Raw genomic sequence first — 19514 nt, forward strand, 5'->3', positions numbered from 1 at the left:
AGCGACTTAGTGTCCAAGCAAAAACGCTTTATTTTGAGGAGTCTGGCCTACGGTTTGCAACACAACTACTTTTGGCACAAATCGGAATATTTCAGACAGCTTAACGGAGTAGCTATGGGTGCCAAATATGCACCAAGTGTTGCCAATATCTATATGGCAGAATGGGAGGAGACTGCCATATATAATGATTCACCGGACTCTTTAATAGTTTACAAAAGATTTATAGATGACTGCATTGTGTTATGGAAAGGGGATGACACCTCACTGAAACAATTTTTTGAAAAGTTGAATAAGAATGGAAAAAATATAAAACTCACTTATACTATAAGCGATAAGATTATCCAGTTTTTGGATTTAGAAATCTCCTTGGAAAATCAAAAAATAAGTACCAAAACGTTCTTCAAGCCAGTAGACCGTAATAGTTACATCCCAACAGACAGTTGTCATTATGACCCGTGGCTGATCAACGTACCAAAAGGGCAATTGACGCGGATCAGAAGGAACTGTACGGATGATAATACATTTATGGATCAGGCCAAATTTGTAGGCTCTAAGTTTACACAAAAGGGCTACAGTGAAGATTTTATTCAACTAAAGATTGAGGAAGTTAAGAATGTATCAAGAGAGAACCTGATTTCAGATAAAAAAAAGTTTGCAAAAGTGGAACAAGAAATACCTATCATCCTAAATTTTAATGTACAACACAGGCAACTAGAATCAATATTCAGGAAACATTGGCCGATTTTAAAAGCTGATAGGCAGCTCCAGGATGTATTGCCTGTCGCACCTAAAGTTGTGTATCGAAGAGCTCCCACTTTAAGGGATCTAGTTGCAAAAAGTGTCCCAGACCCCCCAAATAAAAAGGAGGTTCTGACTTTTTGGCAAGGAAAAGGTTTTTTCCCTTGCAAACGCTGTTTTGCATGTAGGAAGACAAATCAAAATGGCCAAAAATGTTCCAGTTTTTCATCTAATGTGACCAAAAAAGACTATAAAATAAAAGAGCTAATAACGTGCAGGACTGAGGGGGTGGTGTATGTGCTCCAGTGCCCGTGCTCTTTGCAGTATGTGGGACGCACTAAGAGACCCATGTGGAAAAGGATTAGGGAGCACGTACAAAACATTGAAAAAGGTTGTGATGAACATAATGTCTCACGACATTTCAAACAATGCCATAATAATGATCCAAGAGGTTTAAAATTTTGGGCCATAGACAAGTATATACCCCACTGGAGGGGGAGTCACAAAGTCAGGGAGCTGAGTAAATGTGAATCTCGGTGGATTCACGAGATGGCTACCCTGGCACCTAATGGCCTTAACATCGAGTTTGACCTCAATTGCTTCATCGCAGATTTCTAATTAGGGGCATTTTATATACATTTTTATATTTTTTATCCATATATATATATTTTTTATCAATATATATATATATATTTTTATCAATATATTTTTATCATTATATATTGTTATTAATATTTTTTAATAATCTTATGGACTGGGTTTATTATTATAACCTATTGATCAGCTGATCATGTGTTTTTTTTGGTGAAGATTCACCAGTATGCGGGATTTTTATCCCCTTCCATTGTATGTCATGTCTATAGTAATTCTTGTAATATTACTATCACCCACTAGGGGGGGTGATTATCTATGCCTTCTTTTATTTATTTTTGAAAGTGGTTGAGTAATATTAGGTGTATTTATTCTTCTCACCACTGGAGGCAGTGACGTGTATAGGCTATTAGTTGTTCATAATGAAGGTTGCATAAATGAATTTTATAATGTATTTTAACATTTAATTTGTTCCAAATGGTCTCGTATATATGTATTTTATTTGCTTGTAAAGATCACATTAAAATGTTGTGGCTAAAGCGCACCAGTCAGCCGGCAATGATGTGAAGGATCCACCCCTCTGCTCTTGCCTCCATTGTCAGCTTGTATAAATAGACTGCTGACATGGTCACATGGCAACCCATGAATAAGTCAAGTGGCTATTGACGATACGCGTGGGGGAGAAGCCGAGTGACGCGATCGACGGTCGAATCCGTCCTTCTGAGGAGATCGTAGCACTGAGCGGCGTTCAATGACTGATTGCAGTTGAGCCTTTTTACCATCGAGGTTCCGTGAGTGCAATCATTGTATTGCAGGGTTCATTTCCCATTTTATTACGTTATTTGCACCATATATCTTTCTTTTCTCCTTATGAGCGGCTGATATCCTGTGTTAATCGGGGAGTCCAGAAGGAAAAGGTTTTATTTTTTTTTATTTTATTTTTTGCTATAATGACAGCTGCACACCAAAGGACTGTGGATCTCACACCTGTCTCCTATTAGCCTATGTACTGAACTGTGTTTTTTCCATGAACTATTTTTGCTGGTTCTATTTGAATTTTTTCACATTATAGTTTTTGAGTGGTTTTTGTTTATCTTTTGCACATATACCTCCCTGATTTGAGGTGTAGGGGGTTCTTATTTATGTATATGGTGTGTATATATATATGTATGCAATTTTTTACTTGATTATCAGCGCAACACAATTTTCTCATATGCCTCTGCTGCGAGAGATCCAGGAGAATAATGATGATGATTTCAGGAATTTCCTTAGGATGTCTGACCTCGTTTTACAGCACCTCTTGGCTTTGGTGTTGCCATATATCACCAGGCAGGACACCGTTATGCGGGAAGCCATCAGCGCTGAGCAGTGGCTAGTTGCCACGTTACGCTATCTGGCAACTGGGAGAAGCCTGCGGGACTTGAAGTTCACAACGGACATCTCCCCCCAGGCTCTGGGCATCATAATTCCGGATACCTGTTCTGCTATAATACAGGTTCTGCAGGACGACTATATGAGGGTAAGTTTTCTCATTTAATATCACATTTAATGTATTTAATGTATGCGAATGTATTGTATTTATTTCCTCCTTCCCTAATTACCATATGCTATGAATGTCCCTTTTGTCCCCATGCATGCTGTAAGCTTTTAATGCCCCTTTTTTGCCCTACATGCATATTTCTCTTCACTCACCTCCCCAGCATGCTATCCTGGGCCCAAACACACCTAGCCTAGTCACTTCCCAATGTATTTTGTAAGATCCATTGTAATGCTTCCCCAGCCCCCACCCCCTAAAATGTGTTTCACAGTATAGCTTTACCTTTTTTTTTTTTTTAAGGTCCCAAACTCATCTAGCCCCCCCCCCCCTAAAATGTGTTTTAAAGTATAGCTTTACCTTTTTTTTTATTTATTTATTTTTGAGGTCCCAAGCTCATCTAGGCCCCTTCCCTAAAATGTGTTTTAAAGTATAGCTTCACCTTTTCACCCCTAAAATTGTTACAATGGCCCATCAGAGGGGGTGAGGAATGTGATAATTGGGCCTTATATTTTTGGGGTTAAATGCTCCTTAAAATAAATGTTAGAATGATGTTGGCCAACAAAGTTTTTGTATAACCTGCTTGCAATGTTATGTGCAAAATTTTTTTGGCTTGATTCCACAGCTTCCGTCCACGCCACAGGAATGGCAGACTGTGGCATCGGAGTTTGCTACGCTGTGGGACTTCCCCAACTGCGGTGGAGCCATTGACAGAAAGCAGGTCCGCATCGTGCCACCACCCCGTTCTGGTTCCCAATTCTACAATTACAAGGGATTTAGTAGCATTGTGCTGATGGCGGTGGTGTCAGCACAGTATGAATTCCTCTATGTAGATGTGGGGAAGAATGGCCGGATGTCGGATGGGGGAGCCTTCAGGCAGACGGAGTTTGCTCTTCGTCTCCAGAGTGATGACCTTGCATTGCCACCAGATGCAGAGAATGTGGAAGGACTCCCCTTCGTGTTTCTGGCTGATGAAGCCTTTGGACTGGGAAAGCATCTAATGAGGCCATTCCCCCAGAGGACCCTCACCCTAGAAAAGAGGGTGTTCAACTAATGGCTGGCCAGAGTCCGAAAAGTTGTGGAGAACGCCTTCGGGATAATGGCCAGCCTTTTCCGCCTGTTTTTAACCTCAATGCATATGGCGGAGTATAAATGGAATTATATTATTTTTTGTTGCTGCATATTACACAATTTCTTAAGGAGACAGTCTCCTACCTATATGGCCACAGTTGGGCCCGAGGCCGGACTTACCTCAGGTGTAATTGCCTTGCCGGGCCTAGAACATGCCCGTACTGGCTTGCCCCCCCAAAGTGCCCGTGCAGTCCGAGATAAGTACGTGGAATATTTCACGGGTAGGGGGGCCATTCCTTTGCAAGCCAATCTGTAATTAATTATTTTGAGCCAAATCCTGAAAGAAATCTGTTTAAATTCCATTTTTGATGTCTCGCTTGTGTTTATTTTAGCTGTCTCTTATTTTTTCCTAGTGTACTACTTGTAATGTCAAGTGTATTTTCATTATGAACTAACAACCATTTCACTGGTAACACCAAAACTAAACACATCGAAAGTTCTAGGGTATTTAAAAACAAGACACACTCTCTTGACAAGACACCGACAACGGCGCGTCGCTGGACCGTGGAGCAGGTGAGTATGTTTATTAAAAGCCAGCAGCTACACTTTTTGTAGCTGCTGACTTTTAAGCTCTGTGATTCACCTGAGGCCAATCACTTCACTGGGTATATGTAAGGGTTTACAATCACTTTAACCACTTGAAGACCAGGCCTCATCTGACACTTTTAGTTTACATGTTAGGCCCCTTTTACATGGGCGCCTCTGCCTGGGACTCCACTTAGCCAGCGGGGGATCTCTCCACTGATCCCAGCTTAGCAGCCGGATGACAGGTCTGTCTCCACTCACTGTACAGAGCAAAGGCGAACCTAGTTCCGCTGTTCTCTATAGGAAAATCTGTTGAAAATGGACCGCCTGTCCATTTTTGTCCGATCATATCTAATCCACCAGACAGATGGAACAGACAGGGGGTCTAGAGCTAGAAATATAGCTCTTGCTTTAACGTTCGAGGTGATACGTCACATCGTTTATAAATGCGTGCACATTCTATGTATGTGTTCACCTCTGCGTGCGAACATGGGGAGACAGGGTGCCTTAATTTTTTATTTTATTTTTTATTCTTTTATTAAAATATATTGTCGCTGGCAATAATCACATGTAAAAATCCGATATGCTGGTTAATTTAAGTCGATTGATGGATCAAGTTGGGTACAATCAGACTTCCCTTTGGTTTTTCGAATCTCGGCTGGTCCCTGCTGAACTGGCCAAACTTTCTAACCCGTTAATGGTCAGCTTAAAGAAGACCAGAACACCCTTATCTCAGTTTGTACATGTCATGTCCTTCCTAAAGAGGAGCTCCAGTCGTTTTTGTGTTTATTAACTTTTAATACTCACCTGTCCCTGGATCCAGCGATATGGCTTCTGGAACCCTCGGTTCTCTCCCTCGCTTCTCGCTGGCGCACACTGCGCATGTGATGTGTCACAGATGATTGGAGGGAGGGGGAGAGGAGAACTTCCGCTCGCACCACCTAGTCAAAACTAGGTACTCGCTCACGACCCAAAAAAGTACATGCCAAATGTAGCATAGGAGGGGAAGGGGGGGGTTAAAATGGAACCCCTTTTGGGTGGAGCTCCGCTTTAAGGCCCATACACACGATAAGACGATCAGAACAAAAATGTTGTACGACGAACGTTCAGCCAATTATCTTATTGTTGGTATAGTGGGTTTCGGATTACAAGACCTAAAGGTGCAGGCTACATTTTTATCATAAGTAAAGTCCAATTTTCTTTAATTAGTACAGTTTTCAACTGAAAAACAATTGTAAGAGCAAGACTACACATGCTTGGAAACGAAAGAATACATTACAAAACAATTCAACACATTAAATCAGTTCCGAAGTTGAATTAGGTCTTATGAGAATTTTTGTAAGTTGAGTAACCTCTTTATTTTGGATATGAGACTAGCATGCAGAAAAATCAGATGATTATTCATCCGATAATTTCATTGTGTGTACCAGGCTTTACTTTCCAAACTGTACTGAAAGCATTCCTGCAGGTAACAATCACATATACTTACCATTTACTGTTCCAATGAAACCCAAGGTTCCTCAAATATAAAGGCTTACACGTATCTTATTAGCGTATCAGTACAGTTATCCTTCCACCTCTGGATTTTGTTCACTGACAAAACCACTTCCGTTGCAATAAAAGACTGGAATTCACCAGAATCCTAATGCCGCGCACACGCTCGGAATTTCCGACAACAAATGTTCGATGGGAGATTTTGGTTGGAAATTCCGACCGTGTGTAGGCCCCAGGGGACATTGTCTGTTGGAATTTCCAACAACAAAAATTTGAGAGCTGGTTCTTAAATTGTCCGACAACAAAATGCATTCTCGTAAATTCCGAGCATGTGTAGACAATTCCAACGCACAAAATTCTACGCATGCTCTGAATCAAGTACGAGATGGAAGCGATTGGTCTGGTAAAACTAGCATTCGTAATTGAGATAGCACATTCATCACGCTGTAACGGACTGAAAGCACAAGGCTGAAAAGCGCAAATCGTCTCTCACCAAACTTCTACTAAAACGACTGGTATTGCACTTCCCTTTTCTAGTGCTGTCATACGTGTTGTATGTCACCACGTTCTTGACGTTCAGAATTTCCGACAAAACAGAGTAAGGCCCCGTACACACGAACGAGTTTCTCGGCAGAATTCAGCCAGAAACTCGGTTCAGAGCTGAATTCTGCCGAGAAACCCGGCCGTGTGTACACTTTCGGCCGAGGAAGCCGACGACGACCTCGGCGAGGAAATAGAGAACATGTTCTCTATTTCCTCGTTGTTCAATGGCAAAACCTTCAGGAGTATAACAACGCACAGGAATTACCATGATTTTAGAGACTTTTTTATGCTAATGCGTTTTTTTTGGTAAATGGACTTTGTATCATCGTTTCTTTTGCAATTTCAACCATTATCATTTCAGTGAGGTTTTGTGCTCTTCTTTTTCACTCATGGTATATGATTGATTTGGAGTGACAATTGCTCTCACCAAGGGTGAATATCTATCACCATAAGCAGAGGGGTAATTTTAGATTTTTTTCTTTTACCTAAGCGCTGTTAGTGTTTCCATATAGAGACACCTTTCCCAATGAAATAGAGAACATGTTCTCTATTTCCTCGTTGTTCAATGGCAAAAGTCGGCCCGCCGAGTTCCTCGGCGGCTTCCACACTGAACTCGACGAGGAACTCGATGTGTTTGGCACGTCGAGTTCCTCGGTCGTGTGTACGGGGCCATAGAAAACACAGGAGCTTATAGAGTATGAGAAGATTAACATGCTTTGATTACCTGGAAACTTCTGAAGGTTGTTTCCAGCGAGTGTAAAGCCTGTAAACTCCCCAGGCTGGGAAAATGGTGTACATGTACTTTGATTAAGTTCTTGGACTGTGATGTATTTCTGCCCATTTATCCAAAATATTCGGTCACTATAGAAAATGAGGGCATGCTGGGAAATTTGAGATAAACTCCATGATGCAAATTCTGTGATTTTTACTTCATTAGATCTAAAATAGATAATGATATGAAAGTCATAACTTAATACATGTACAGAAAATATGTATCTTATAATTTGTTTTAGAAACAAGTGAGAGGCAGCATGGTGCAGAGACAACATGTTGGTGCAATAAGAACTTGTAGTGAAGCAAAGCAGCAATAGCTCACAACAAACCCAGTGAGAAAGCTACACAGCTGGGTACACTCACAGTTTTAGTTTAGTGACAGGAGCAGGTTTCAGCCATAATGACGGGGTACAAAATGTGGCCGGGCCATCTATTGCCCGACCGGGAAGGTGTCCAGAAGAGATGCAACCCTACACTTACCCTCCTTGTCAGGAACCTTTCCCTAACCTTAGTACTGACCCTAACAGATGGAGTACCTGTCCCTACTCTGTCACTCACAAAAAATGCAACAACCCCGGGAGCCAGGGACTTTAAAAGGTTCTGGTTGACCCATGATGGCTGCTTGAGTCAGACAAGTGGCAGAATTCAATTGGATTGCTTCTCCAGTGATCCACAAAACCATAGAGGAGCCTAGTTCCTCTTGGCTTCCTCTCCAACAACAGTGCCACTGCGGTAAGCGCCCCCTGTCGTCGAGAAAATAGTCTGCATCTGCCTACACACATTTTTTGCATTAAATTAAATGGGAAATCAAAAACACTGAAATTAAAATGGTTCTAAAGCCTAAACATTTTACCTTAATGCATTTCCTGCATTAAGGTAAATAATGTTTAGCTTTCAGTATTGCCCCCCTTATACTTACCTGAGTCCTCACTCTATCCAGCATTGTGCCCGTCTGCAGTGGCTCTCTCCTCTCATTTCCCAGTTTCAATGGCTTTGCTTAGGCAACGGGAGCCATTGGTTTGACTGACTGGCAGGGACAGGGCCAAGCCATGCTGTCTGTGTCTATGGGCGCAAGCAGTTTGGCTTGGAATTGCACCCACAGGTGTACCACAATAGAAAGTAACTTCCTATGGTGGCACACCAAGAAGAGGAGATACAAGGAGCAACCACAGGGGATCAGAGAAAAAGATGTTCAGGGCTGCTCTGTGCAATTCCATTACACATCGCAGGTCGCTATACCATGTTTGTTATTTAAAATATAATCTGTTACAATCATTTTAAAATTGCATATGTAAAGAAATACCAACAGCCACCTAATTTTGAATTTTTCCAATACCTGCAGTACCATAGAATAACGTCCTTGTGGAAATTGGACACCTTTCCATAGACCACAACTCCCTCTGAGCACACCTGTCTTTCCTCCCCAGGTACCCCCAAGCCTATTTCCCTACTATACTCCTGCCTCAATGCAAATGAGAAACTGTCTATTGTCCTCAATGATAAGCAACCCAAATTCCGCAAAAACTGGTAAACATGCATTAGTTACTGTATGCACTCCCAACCTTGTACTCCTCTAGCTTGGCATTATGATTTGCTTGATCCGAGTCTGTGGGGGATGTGCCCACACTTTCTCTTTCTCTTTCCCTTCCTCTCTTTCTCCTCTTAGTTGTTTCTAGTTAAGTTTTCCTGGATATGCAGTAACCTATCCCAAACTGGTCAGTCCCTATTAGTGTTTTCAACTTTCAGGGTAGTTGCCGGGGAAAAAGTGGCAAAAGTGGTATTTTTATCTGTTCTTAGACACAAAAAATTGCCATGCTTACCATAAACTGTTGCCTGTGGATTACAGTGTCCATGCCTTAGCCCCTGCGTGGGCATACTGTATGTTATATTCAGTGGTGTATTTAGGTTTTGTGCTGCCCTAGGCCTGACTAAACTCGTGCGCCCCCTAATTTAAATATGACCCACCCCTTCCTGTCAAGGCCACGCCCCTTTCTGTTTAAGACCTGCCCTGAAATTTTCGAGTGGCGACATTAGTTCTTAGGGCCTGGGGGGGGGGGCATTGGACTCCCTTAATTTGCATACATTTCCTCTCACTTCCGGTTTGGCTATGGGACAGGAAGTGAAGGGAAATCTCTGCAATGGGTTAAGGATGGTAAAACAATAAACTGTCAGGGGCTATAACCCTCCCTTACTCTATCCAAAGCCTCGCCTATAGTTCTACTTTAACCACTTAAGGACCAGCCCATGTACATATACGTCCACAATATGGCACGTACAGGCACATGGGCGTATGGGTACGTCCTCCCCTATTAGCGGGTGGGGGGTCCGATCGGGACCCCCCCCGCTACATGCGGAGGTCGGGTCCGCTCGGGGAGCGATCCGGGACCACGGCGCGGCTATTTGTTTATAGCCGCTCCGTCGCGATCGCTCCCCGGAGCTGAAGAACGAGGAGAGCCGTGTGTAAACACGGCTTCCCCGTCCTTCACTATGGCGGCGCATCGATCGCGTCATTCCCTTTATAGGGAAGACACGATCGATGACGTCATTCCTACAGCCACACCCCCAAACAGTTGTAAACACATACACAGTGATCCCTAACTCCTACAGCGCCGCCTGTGGTTAACTCCCAAACTGCAACTGTCATTTTCACAATAAAGAATGCAATTTAAATGCATTTTTTGCTGTGAAAATGACAATGGTCCCAAAAATGTGTCAAAATTGTCCGAAGTGTCCGCCATAATGTCGCAGTCACGAAAAAAATTGCTGATCGCCGCCATTAGTAGTAAAAAAATAAAAAAAAATAAAAATGCAATAAAACTATCCCCTATTTTGTAAACACTATAAATTTTGCGCAAACCAATCGATAAACGCTTATTGCGATTTTTTTTACTAAAAATAGGTAGAAGAATACGTATCGGCCTAAACTGAGGAAAAAAAATGTTTTTATATATGTTTTTGGGGGATATTTATTACAGCAAAAAGTAAAAAATATTGCTTTTTTTTCAAAATTGTTGCTCTATTTTTGTTTATAGCGCAAAAACTAAAAACCGCAGATGTGATCAAATACCACCAAAAGAAAGCTCTATTTGTGGGGAAAAAAGGACGCCAATTTTGTTTGGGAGCCACGTCGCACGACCGCGCAATTGTCTGTTAAAGCGACGCAGTCCCGAACTGTAAAAACCCCTTGGGTCTTTAGGCTGCATATTGGTCCGGGGCTTAAGTGGTTAAGCACAAATTTCTGATAATTTTATGGAGAGGACTAAGAAGATATAACCATGCCAATGGTGCAGCAGAAAACATAAAACATATAGCACAGTGAGGAAGATTTGTGGTCCAGGTAGACAGTCAAAATTAGAAGCAGCTTGTGTTACACTAACAGTGTAGCACAAGCCAGCGGGGACTCTTTCCGTGCTGCCCCCCTGCAGAGTGCTGCCCTAGGCCTGGGCGTTGTTGGCCTAGGCCAGGATACAGTGTTGGTTATATTATTTGAAACGCAATAAAAAACATTGGAATAGAATATGTGCAAAATAAATCGATGATAAATGTGCAAACTACACATATAATTCACATATATACCCAGCTATGGAAAGTTTCAACCTACTAAACACACTTGATAGTCTATTATTAAACATTAGGGAAAACTTTTATTTTTATTTTAAATAAATGGGCCTAATTTTGCCACCCTGGGGTGAGAGATATCTGCTCCTAGCTTCTGGTTGCTTTCTCATTAAATAGGTTTCAGAGGTAGTAGGTAGTATTGACAAGATGCTGAATCTTGTTTATTTTGCTCCCTGGATCTTGATCGGAGAGAGTACCTATGTATAGTGGTAGGTATACAAATAAAATATTACAATTTTAATCACTCAACAGACTTGCCATGAAGTTGGCCTGATGGCTGTAGGTTAAATTTTGTTTTATGCAGAAGATCTTTGTTAACCTTTTTTGGATAAATAAAAGTGAGTTAAAAGGCCTGAAGTAGATACTACTGCATAGACTGATTTGAGTTTAGAGATAATGCCTCACCATATAAAGTATTGCTTATAATATATATAATTTAAGGGCTTTTTAGGCAGGCCCTCTATTGTGTATGCATAACGCCGAAAACGTTGTGCTCATCAGTTTTTTCTTGCACAATTAGACATACTTATATTTTTTTTGTGTCTAGGACTGCATAGTGCCAAATAAATCATGGTGCTTAAACTGAAATTCCCACTGCCAATGTCTCTTCCACTGAGTTTACCATACATATCTCTTGCCCTAACACCGATCCAGTAGTAGATCTGTTCAGAAGTTACAGAAGCCTGCATCTTCTGTGTGAAGTTTTCATGGATTAATAATGCCCTCTGAGGTATTGGCTTACCTGAGCAGCACTGCAGTACAAAAGAGAATCTTAAAGTAATTAAAGCCGATCAATGGCTATGGCTAATGGTGTAAAAGAAGACGTAAGAGAAATTGTAAGGATTTACCCATCTTTTCGTATATTTGTCCTGTACAAGTTTATAATGAGTCCATCCTTTACAAGCCAGTAAAGCCATCCTTGTTTAAAGTCCAACGCCAGTGCCACAACCTGTTAAACAAACATAACATGTGTGTATTTACAGATAGATACTGTAGGATGAGTTAGTATTTCTGAATGATGATAAATCAATAAGCTTACATCATGTTTATACCTCTCAAAATTTTTTATATACTGTGTTTCCCCAAAAATAAGACCTACCCCGAAAATAAGACCTAGCGTCATTTTCCAGAAGGGCTGCAATATAAGCCCTACCCCGAAAATATGCCCTAGTTTAAAATGCTTGTAAAATCCTATAACCCACTCTATTACAGTAGTACATATTGTACAATGTTTGTGTTTCTGTAATATAATTGCAGGGAAGAGAGCTCTGGTGGGTCACAGAAGTGCAGAGTGGCGCTATAATGAAGGTATTTGGCACAATTAAATTACAGAAACATACACATTGTACATTAAATACTACTGTAATAGAGTGGATTATAGGATTTTACAAGCATTTTAACTAAGTTCACACTGGGGATTCCAATCAGGCAGGGAGAGAGGGGGGAGAAGACAGCACATTACATGGTAAGACCTACCCCAAAAATAAGCCCTACTGTGTCTTTTGTTGCCAAAATTAATATAAGACCCGGGCTTATTTTCAGGGAAACACGGTATTGCATCTTACAAATACATAAATGTGGTGGCTGCATTTGTTAATTTTTTTTAGGGGTTTTTCCCTTTATTTGAACCTAGCGATTCAGACAGTAAAGACTTTCTACCTTAGGGTAGCTCTATTCTATGGAGAATCAATGGACAGCACCACTGTCAGTCTGGGAGAGGGTTACTCTAGCTGATTTAGATGGACTTGACTAACTAATCAAAGCCAAACTCCAGCTAACACTTCATAAAGCAGACCCCCACCATATAAATGTACTTTCCCCTGCGTTACAAATCTTCCCTCTCTAACATATGCATAGTATTGAACTTAATAGGGTTTTTGTTCGTGTCTAGGTGAGAATGACATGCAAAGCAGGGCTTCAAATCCCTGTAGAGACCTGCAGTACATCTGCTTACACATGGGTTTCCCATGTATGCATGCATGCGAAGATGGAGAGGTTTGGAAGAAGCAAACCTCTACACATGTATGGAAACCCCTCTGAATGCATGCACATCTATGCACGCACCAGAGTAACAAAGAAGGCGGTGCCAGAGGAGGGGGCAGAGCCAAAGCTAAAGGGGACTGTAGTCACAGAACCAATTATTTTTTCCTTCTGTGATAAATGTTTTGCATAAATGAATAAAAGCTTGCCATTGTGAGCCCCCTATGAGTTTTAAATAGTTTATCTCAACCCTCTAACTGTCACTTTTAGATTGGTCCATTAAAGGCAGTTGAAAAATAAAATACGTATTCTCCACATAAACAGATGAAAATAAAGGAATAAAAGGCTATAAATGATGCAAACACAAGGCAGATAGATGTTTGTTAGAAACCAACTTAAATTAGACTCTACAGTCTTTGTTGTGATCTGTGAAGATGTTCAATAATTAAAATGCTACACAGTACAAGCAGCTAGAGAGCTCATTGTGCATTGTACGCAGTTGCGCTGAACGCGATAGAAATATACGTTTTGCCACACTGCGATGCAAAGTATCGAGACTGTAGCATGTGTACACCTCCATGATGCCTTTGCAGCATTTGCCTGTGCATTACCACCTTCTAACCCTTGCATCTGTTACTTTACATACTCTTGGCCCATGCACTCTATGTGTTACCCACTCCTGACCCTTGAACTATGTACATTACCCACTCCTACCCCTGCACTCTGTAAATGACCCACTCCTGACCCTTGCACCCTGTACATTACCCACTCCTTAACCCAGAAACTATGTGCATTACACACCTGTCCCCTGCATTCTATGTGTTACCTACTCCTGACCCCTGGACTATGGACATTAGCACCCCTACACCTGTATTCTGTAAATTCCTCACTCCTGAGCCCTGCACTTTGTACATTACCCAATCCTGACCCCTGTACTCTGTACATTACCCATTTATGACCCTTGCACTCTGTACATTACCCGATCCTGACCCCTGCACTCTATACATTACCCACTCCTGATCCATGAACTATGTACATTATACACCTGTCCCCTGCATTCTATGTGTTACCCACTCCTGACCCCTGAACTATGTACATTACCCACCCCTACAGCTGTATTCTGTAAATTACCCACTCCTGAGCCCTGCACTCTGTACATTACCCAATCCTGAGCCCTGCACTCTGTGCATTACCCACTCTTGACCCTTGCACTCTGTACATTACCCACTCTTGACCCTTGCACTCTGTACATTATCCACTCCTGACCCCTGCACTCTATACATTACCCACTCCTGACCCATGAACTATGTGCATTATATACCTGTCCCCTGCATTCTATGCTCTACCCACTCTTGACCCCTGAACTATGTACATTACCCACTCCTGACCCACACTCCCTACACCTGAATTTTGTACATTATATACACCTGATACCTGTATGTTACATACTCTGGACACTTTTACTTTGTATGTTCATACTTTTGACCCATGCACTCTAGGCTGTGCCGGGCCCCATGATATCCAACAGCGATGCTGGAGATGGAGGGTCAATAGTTATTTGGGCAGTGCTATTGGTCAACATGCTTACAGAAAGAAAGAGCAGAATGATGACCTTATCACTGTACTGATTCTCCCTCATCCTTAAAATACAGGCTGGGGGCAGGTTGTTGGACGCAATAAAATGAAAAATGAAAACACTCACTGGTGAAAAAGAAACCAAAGTAAGGTGGCCAAGCAAAAAACAAAAAAGTAAGATCCCCAATTTGGCTGTGTTGTCTAGCAGGGTTGCTTTGATTACAAGTCTGGCTAAATGCAACTGCTAATCATCTGATGACCAAAACAGTCCATATGTATATTTAGCTGTGTGCCTGGATTTCAGAATTCAGAAAATACAGTCATTTACACAAATGTTTCCAAAAATTTTAAGATACTGAGATATTTGACTTTTAACACTTTAATAGTAGTAGACGATTGTCAGCTATTTAAAGCTGGTAGTTGCCAAAAAAAGTTTTCTTGATGTGCTCTCTGGACTCTCTCCTTAAAGTGTCATTAAACCCAGACTATGGAAAACTTTCATTACATACTATAAAAACAGAGTGTTCATACTCACAAAGCCACTAAAGCATTTGTTTTGAGTGGAGTGAAATATACCAGGTTTATCCTGCTTTCAGCTGTCCCTCCCATCTTCTCTGTGTCCCCGCTGCAGTAGATCAGCTGGTGTGCTCTACTGAGCATGCTCATATTTCAGTTCCCTTCTAAGCTCTTCATTTCCTTTTTTTATAATCTGTGCAGCCCACTTGACTATAGAGTCACACATGTGGGCGTAAATGATACTCCCATCCCTCCCTCTTCCTCCATTTGCTAAACACTATAGGGGAAGGGATATAGTAAGCTAAGTGATTACATTCACTAAGAAACTCACAAAAGCGCTTAGTTTTAATATAATCAGTATTAAATATATCTAATGTTATTGCTAATACATGTAAAGAAAAAAAATTGCTTTGGAAACAGATGCCTTCTGAACAAAATGAAAGCTGTTGCCAATCATATTACACCCTGCCTATACCATATTAATGTACAGAAAATACACATCTGATGTTCAATAAAGATTTATTGGGAGTTGTAAAACGCTTATTTGATATTTATAATCTAATTTGAAACTTTGACATGTGACTGGCACAGCACCAATCAGGGCTGGCCAGACACAGACTCAAGCCTCGTACACACGGCCGAGGAACTCGACGTGCCAAACACATCGAGTTCCTCGGCCAGTTCAGCACTGAAGCCGCCGAGGAGCTCGGCGGGACGAGAGCTCCCATAGAACAACGAGGAAATAGAGAACATGTTCTCTATTTCCTCGCCGAGGTCCTCGTCGGCTTCCTCGGCCGAAAGTGTACACACGACCAGTTTCCTCGGCAGAATTCAGCCAGAAACTCGGTCGGAAGCTGAATTCTGCCGAGGAAACTGGTCGTGTGTACGAGGCCTCACACTGTAGAGAGGATACATCAGCAGAGTAAAAACAAAACAAAAAAAATCTAAATATAGTGCCGATATACAGTATTTATATGATGTATGTGAATGAATTATGGCAATTAACACTTCTCTGTTTAGGATTAGTGAAAATTGCGAGTATTGCCTCTATTAAGTTTGATGACAATATCTATAAAATGTGCCAGCATCCCTGTTGTTTGTAATTGGTGAGACCTGATCAATAAACTCAAACAAGGGCTGCTTGGGGCCTAGTTGATTGACCATAGATCAAAAAAGGAAAGGGAAATGTTTGGGATTTTCAAGGCACTCATATGAGACAATGTATTAAAAATGTATAAATATTTATTTGACAAATTATAATAATACAAAAAGTACAAGACATTTGGGACAAACCCCACAAATCAGATCGATCACAAGACCGTTTTTGTCTAATCGGTGGAGTCATAATCTCGACCGGTTTCGCAGTGTAAAACTGCTTCTTTAGGAGAATGTCTAAAAAATACAGGTAAGATATAATAAAACAACAAGCAATTATATACAATAATTTAATAATAAAGAAATTTCATAGGATCAGTGTTGCACTTTGTAGGAGAGTCGCAGGACTACTCACCTCGGTTTGCCAAAGTGATCGTGTGCTTGCAATACCCCCTAGGGCGCACGTGGGGGATAATAAAGACGGGCTCTGAAGGATAAGGTTGATTAGTTAGTCCTAATAGTTAGTATAATTGTGTATGAACGGTTATTGGGAAAGGAGGGAGAAAGCAGGGGGGGGAGGGGGGGGAAGGGGGGGAAAAAAGAAGGGGGAAGGGGGGAAGGAAGGGGGGTGAATAGAGTAGAAGGGAAGGGGAAGGGGCGAAAAGAAGGGGGGGAAAGGGGGGAGGGGGGAGAGGGGGAGAGAGGGAAGGAGGAAGGGAGGGAGGGGAAGGGGGGGAAGAAAGGGATTTTATGGCCCAGGGAAGGATAGGGGTAAAAGCAGTGAGGAATGAAAGAAAAAAGGGGGGGAAAGAAAGGGGATTGGGGGAGGGGGAAGATCAGGCAGGGGAAAAGAAGAGTGAAATTGAGGATGGGACAAGGAGATAAAGAAGGAACGGAGGATGGAATAGAAGGAATGATGGACAAGGGAAAAGAATGGGGGAGGAGAGGGAAAAAAAAAAAAAAAAGGAGAAGGGGAAAGAAAAAGGGGGAGGGAGAAGGGGAAAACAGAAGGGAAAGGGGAAAGGAGGAAAGGGGAAAAGGAAGGGGGGGGGGGATTTTTTGGGTATTATTTTGAAGGGGAGGGGGAAGGGGGGAGGAAAAAAGAGAAAAGAGAAAGAGGGGAGGAAACAGAGGGGAAATTAATTAACAGTGGGGTAGGGACAAGAAAAGGGGGTGAGTGGTAGGGATCCAGAGTAACCAAACAAAAACTGAGGAGGACAACCGGAAGTGCTGATAAATGAGTGAAGGGGACACCAGGAAGTGACGACTAGTGCTGGAATAGCAAGGGTTAATTTAAACTCTAGCTTACCGTTCAGGGTATAGTAATCAATTTAATGATACTGGGGCGAGTGACACATGGTTATAGAAGAGGAACCGGCAAGATGACAAAAGAGCCAGTGTAATTTAAAACAGGCGATAGCCAATCTAAGAAAGACATAGGACCAAACATATAGTTTGGAGGTAAATGTCTGGGGTAATCGAATGGCAAAAAGCATACAGTGCAAAGTGAGCATAGACAGTATAGACTTACCAAGTTCCATGGAGTGTCAGCGCGTCCCCAGGGAGAGCTCCGTGCGTCTCACTCAAGCTGCTCGTGGAGCAGCTTAAATGGGATATCCCAAGTCGCGTCACAGGTCACATGGCCGTGACGTAGACGCGACTCACCATCCCTAGGGGGTATTGCCCGAGCAAGCACACGATCACTTTGGCAAACCGAGGTGAGTAGTCCTGCGACTCTCCTACAAAGTGCAACACTGATCCTATGAAATTTCTTTATTATTAAATTATTGTATATAATTGCTTGTTGTTTTATTATATCTTACCTGTATTTTTTAGACATTCTCCTGAAGAAGCAGTTTTATACTGCGAAACCGGTCGAGATTACGACTCCACCGATTAGACAAAAACGGTCTTGTGATCGATCTGATTTGTGGGGTTTGTCCCAAATGTCTTGTACTTTTTGTATTATTATAATTTGTCAAATAAATATTTATACATTTTTAATACATTGTCTCATATCAGTGCCTTGAAAATCGAAAACATTTCCCTTTCCTTTTCTGTTTAGGATTACTTAAATAACCATAGTCTATAATAACCTTGCTTGGCAAATACCTTCAGTTTTTATAAACTTTTGTTACTTTCACACATTTTCTTTAAACATTTAGTATTTTACCTAAGCTTACTAGTGTTATAATCACCCCTGTTCGTTCGGCTCCATACACACAAGAGTCAATGGCGGAATTTCAAGTGTGCTCCCTAAGCTCTCCCAAACACCATGGGAGATAATGTGTATAGGGATCAATACATACAAGCATTCAGTAGCACATTGGCAAGAATTCATAAATAAAATGTTCTGCTTCCCTTAATCTTTCACTCACTTGAGTACTGGAAAATACAGTAAGGTTTTGAATGATAAGATGCTCCTGCCCATTCAGTCTGCAGGTCTCCACTGTGTAATCCGTTGTCCAATACAGAAAAGCATTAACCGAGTCCACTGTCACATCAGTAATGAGACGCCGTCCAACATGAACTTCTTCAGTAAAAAAATTCTTTATAGATGTTCTGAGAATCTGTTAGTTAATAAAGAAGTTTGATAAAAAATTAAAAAATGACCTTTACATTTTCTGTACGGCTGCTTACATGTAGGCATTGATTCGCAGCAATGAGTTGAATATATCAGGTAAAAAAATACATACTTAATGCAATGAAATGACCCCCAATAAAAAAAAAATTCCTACGATGTGAAAGCTTTTATGAGAACGAAAGGCAAATCCACTTTACACTACAAGTGCAAACTACAAGTGCAAACTTCAAGTGCAAAGTGCACTTGAAATTGCACTGAAAGTGCACTTGGAAGTACAGTCACTGTAAATCTGAGGCCTTGTACACACGGCCAGACATGTCCGATGAAAACGGTCCGCGGACCGTTTTCATCGGACATGTCTGCTGGGTGAATTTGGTCTGATGTGTGTACACACCATCAGACCAAAATCCCCGCGGACAGAGAACGCAGTGACGTATACGACACCGACGTTCTCTGACGCGGAAGTTCAATGCTTCCACGCATGCGTCGAATCAATTCGGCGCATGCGCGGGATTTCGGGCCGCTGGTTATACATCATAACCAGCGGACATGTCCGATGAGTCATACTGACCATCGGACATGTCCGACGGACATGGTTCCAGCGGACAAGTTTCTTAGCATGCTAAGAAACTTTTGTCCGCTGGAAACCTGTCCACTAGCCTAGGAATCCGGTCCGGTAGGCCCTACACATGGTCGGACATGTCCGCGGAAACTGGTCCGCAGACCAGTTTCAGCAGACATGTTCGGTCGTGTGTACGAGGCCTAAGGGGTAGATCTGAAATGAGAGGAAGCTCTGCTGATTTTATCATCCAATCA

The 19514-nt window shown here is 41.8% G+C and overlaps 1 protein-coding gene across 2 annotated transcripts in view; it reads right to left on the reverse strand.

Moving 5' to 3' along the window:
- The window catches only part of ROS1 (ROS proto-oncogene 1, receptor tyrosine kinase), a 192350-nt gene that overhangs the window by 99502 nt on the left and 73334 nt on the right, over positions 1–19514 (reverse strand). For both annotated transcript variants that reach the window (XM_040350299.1, XM_040350297.1), the window contains 3 exons: positions 18493–18684; positions 11797–11897; positions 7281–7495 (listed from right to left, as the gene is read on the reverse strand). In XM_040350299.1, the coding sequence (XP_040206233.1) occupies positions 7281–7495; positions 11797–11897; positions 18493–18684 (508 nt within the window). The remainder of the gene's footprint in view (positions 1–7280; positions 7496–11796; positions 11898–18492; positions 18685–19514) is intronic.

The sequence above is a fragment of the Rana temporaria genome, chromosome 4 (genome assembly GCF_905171775.1).
Source record: "Rana temporaria chromosome 4, aRanTem1.1, whole genome shotgun sequence".
NCBI classification, from domain to species: domain Eukaryota; kingdom Metazoa; phylum Chordata; class Amphibia; order Anura; family Ranidae; genus Rana; species Rana temporaria.